This window comes from Pygoscelis adeliae, unplaced genomic scaffold, assembly GCF_000699105.1.
Source record: "Pygoscelis adeliae isolate BGI_AS28 unplaced genomic scaffold, ASM69910v1 Scaffold479, whole genome shotgun sequence".
Classification (NCBI taxonomy): domain Eukaryota; kingdom Metazoa; phylum Chordata; class Aves; order Sphenisciformes; family Spheniscidae; genus Pygoscelis; species Pygoscelis adeliae.
Window position 1 is genome coordinate 28550 of NW_008825453.1, and position 2272 is coordinate 30821.

At 65.0% G+C, this 2272-nt stretch overlaps 1 protein-coding gene across 1 annotated transcript in view; it reads left to right on the top strand.

Annotated features, from left to right (window-relative positions):
• The first annotated feature begins 1095 nt into the window (after positions 1 to 1095).
• Positions 1096 to 2272, top strand: part of LOC103922968 (acetylcholine receptor subunit gamma-like) — an 11926-nt gene continuing 10749 nt past the window's right edge. Inside the window, 3 exon segments of the mRNA XM_009331199.1 lie at positions 1096 to 1123; positions 1445 to 1551; positions 1680 to 1838. Of these exon segments, the coding sequence (XP_009329474.1) occupies positions 1096 to 1123; positions 1445 to 1551; positions 1680 to 1838 (294 nt within the window).

Sequence of the window (2272 nt, forward strand, 5' to 3'; positions counted from 1 at the left end):
AAGCGAGTCAGTGGTGCGGTGGGGTGCGGTGAGGGAGCTGTACGCCTGGGTGCTGCGGGTGCCCGAGCCGGACCTGGCCATGACCTTCCAGGAGGTGAGTGACCCATCCAGCTGCTCCGAGCCCCCTGCCCTGGCAGCCAGGCGGTGCCACCCCCGAGACCATCACCATCCCACTGTGCCCCTGGTCCCCCTGGGACTCACAGCGTTGTCATCTCCCCACAGATCCTGGTGGACTTGGGCTCCAAAAATGCAAAGGGGCTGTACCGGGCACAGGTGCGGGCCATGGTGGGGGGCCGCCCCACAGCCTTCGCTGGCCTCGTGGGGCTGGAGAGCGACTCGCTGGCCCGCGGCATGCCTGGCCTCGTCGCTCTGGCGCTCGAGGCGCTGAAAACCTAATGGTGCCCACGGTGCCCTGGGGCACCATGCCAGCATGGGGACAGGGTGCTGGGGCAGGGGACTCTCATGTCCTTCAAACACAGCTCCTTCCTCAGCTCAGGCTCTTCCATCCTTTTGTCCCCCATCGTGCCTCAGTTCCCCTCTTCCCACCAGCACTGCCCGACCTCCCCAGGCAATGGGGTGCCGGGGCGCACCTGGAGCATCTCAGCCAGGGATCATAGCCCTCCACTCCCCTGGGACCCCCACCTTGGCAAGCCCACCCCCCACCCCATTTTCCCTAGAGGCACTTGGGCTGTTATTTATTTGTACAGAGAAAGGTTTATTTTTCAATAAAGAAGGGCTCTATTTTCCAGTAGCTGGCGAGTGTGAAGTGAGTGCTGTGCCACGGGGTGCCAGCGATGCAGGTGCCAGCGGGGGGACTTTCCACAGGGGATATGACATCCCATTGCATCCCCCTTCCCGTTCCCCTGTACCCCAAAGCGATGTCCCCAGCCTTGGTCCCTGCCCCCGGCATCGGTGTTGTGCCCAGCCTAGCACAGACTCCCCACCGCCCCCGGGGGTCGGGCACCCCTCCTGCCCACCGCAGCACCTGTAGCACAGCACCGGTGCCCACCCCGGTGCCACCCCATGGGGGACCCACAGGAAACCTCCTGCCAGTGCAGGGGCTGAGCATGCCCTGGGCCATCAGTGAGCACCGGGATGGTGCCACCCCCGTGCTTGGGCATCAGTAGGTACCAACCCTTCCTGCTCGTGGGGAGCCTGCCGCCCCCGAGCAGCATCACTGGGGCTGCTGAGCAGCAGGAAGGGACCGCTCCTCCCAGTGCACAGCAATGCCCGTGCTGGGGTGCCCAGATGCAGGGTGATGGGCTGACACCCGTGGTACCCCCCTCCACAGGGACCCTCTGCCCTGCTCCCCCAGCGTCCCCAGAGCATGGGTACTTCTCCTCAGGGTGGGCAGCAGCATGGTGCCCCCATGACTCGTCCTGCCCCTCAGTGCACCCCTGATGTCCCCCCTCCATCTCTCTCCTGCCTGTCCCCGGGGTTGCAGCCTGCCCAGGCCTCAACGAGTCAGTGGTGCGGGTGGGTGCGGTGAGGGAGCTGTACGCCTGGGTGCTGCGGGTGCCCGAGCCGGACCTGGCCATGACCTTCCAGGAGGTGAGTGACCCATCCAGCTGCTCCGAGCCCCCTGCCCTGGCAGCCAGGCGGTGCCACCCCCGAGACCATCACCATCCCACTGTGCCCCTGGTCCCCCTGGGACTCACAGCGTTGTCATCTCCCCACAGATCCTGGTGGACTTGGGCTCCAAAAATGCAAAGGGGCTGTACCGGGCGCAGGTGCGGGCCATGGTGGGGGGCCGCCCCACAGCCTTCGCTGGCCTCGTGGGGCTGGAGAGCGACTCGCTGGCCCGCAGCATGCCTGGCCTCGTCGCTCTGGCGCTCGAGGCGCTGAAAACCTAATGGTGCCCACGGTGCCCTGGGGCACCATGCCAGCATGGGGACAGGGTGCTGGGGCAGGGGACTCTCATGTCCTTCAAACACAGCTCCTTCCTCAGCTCAGGCTCTTCCATCCTTTTGTCCCCCATCGTGCCTCAGTTCCCCTCTTCCCACCAGCACTGCCCGACCTCCCCAGGCAATGGGGTGCCGGGGCGCACCTGGAGCATCTCAGCCAGGGATCATAGCCCTCCACTCCCCTGGGACCCCCACCTTGGCAAGCCCACCCCCCACCCCATTTTCCCTAGAGGCACTTGGGCTGTTATTTATTTGTACAGAGAAAGGTTTATTTTTCAATAAAGAAGGGCTCTATTTTCCAGTAGCTGGCGAGTGTGAAGTGAGTGCTGTGCCACGGGGTGCCAGCGATGCAGGTGCCAGCGGGGGGA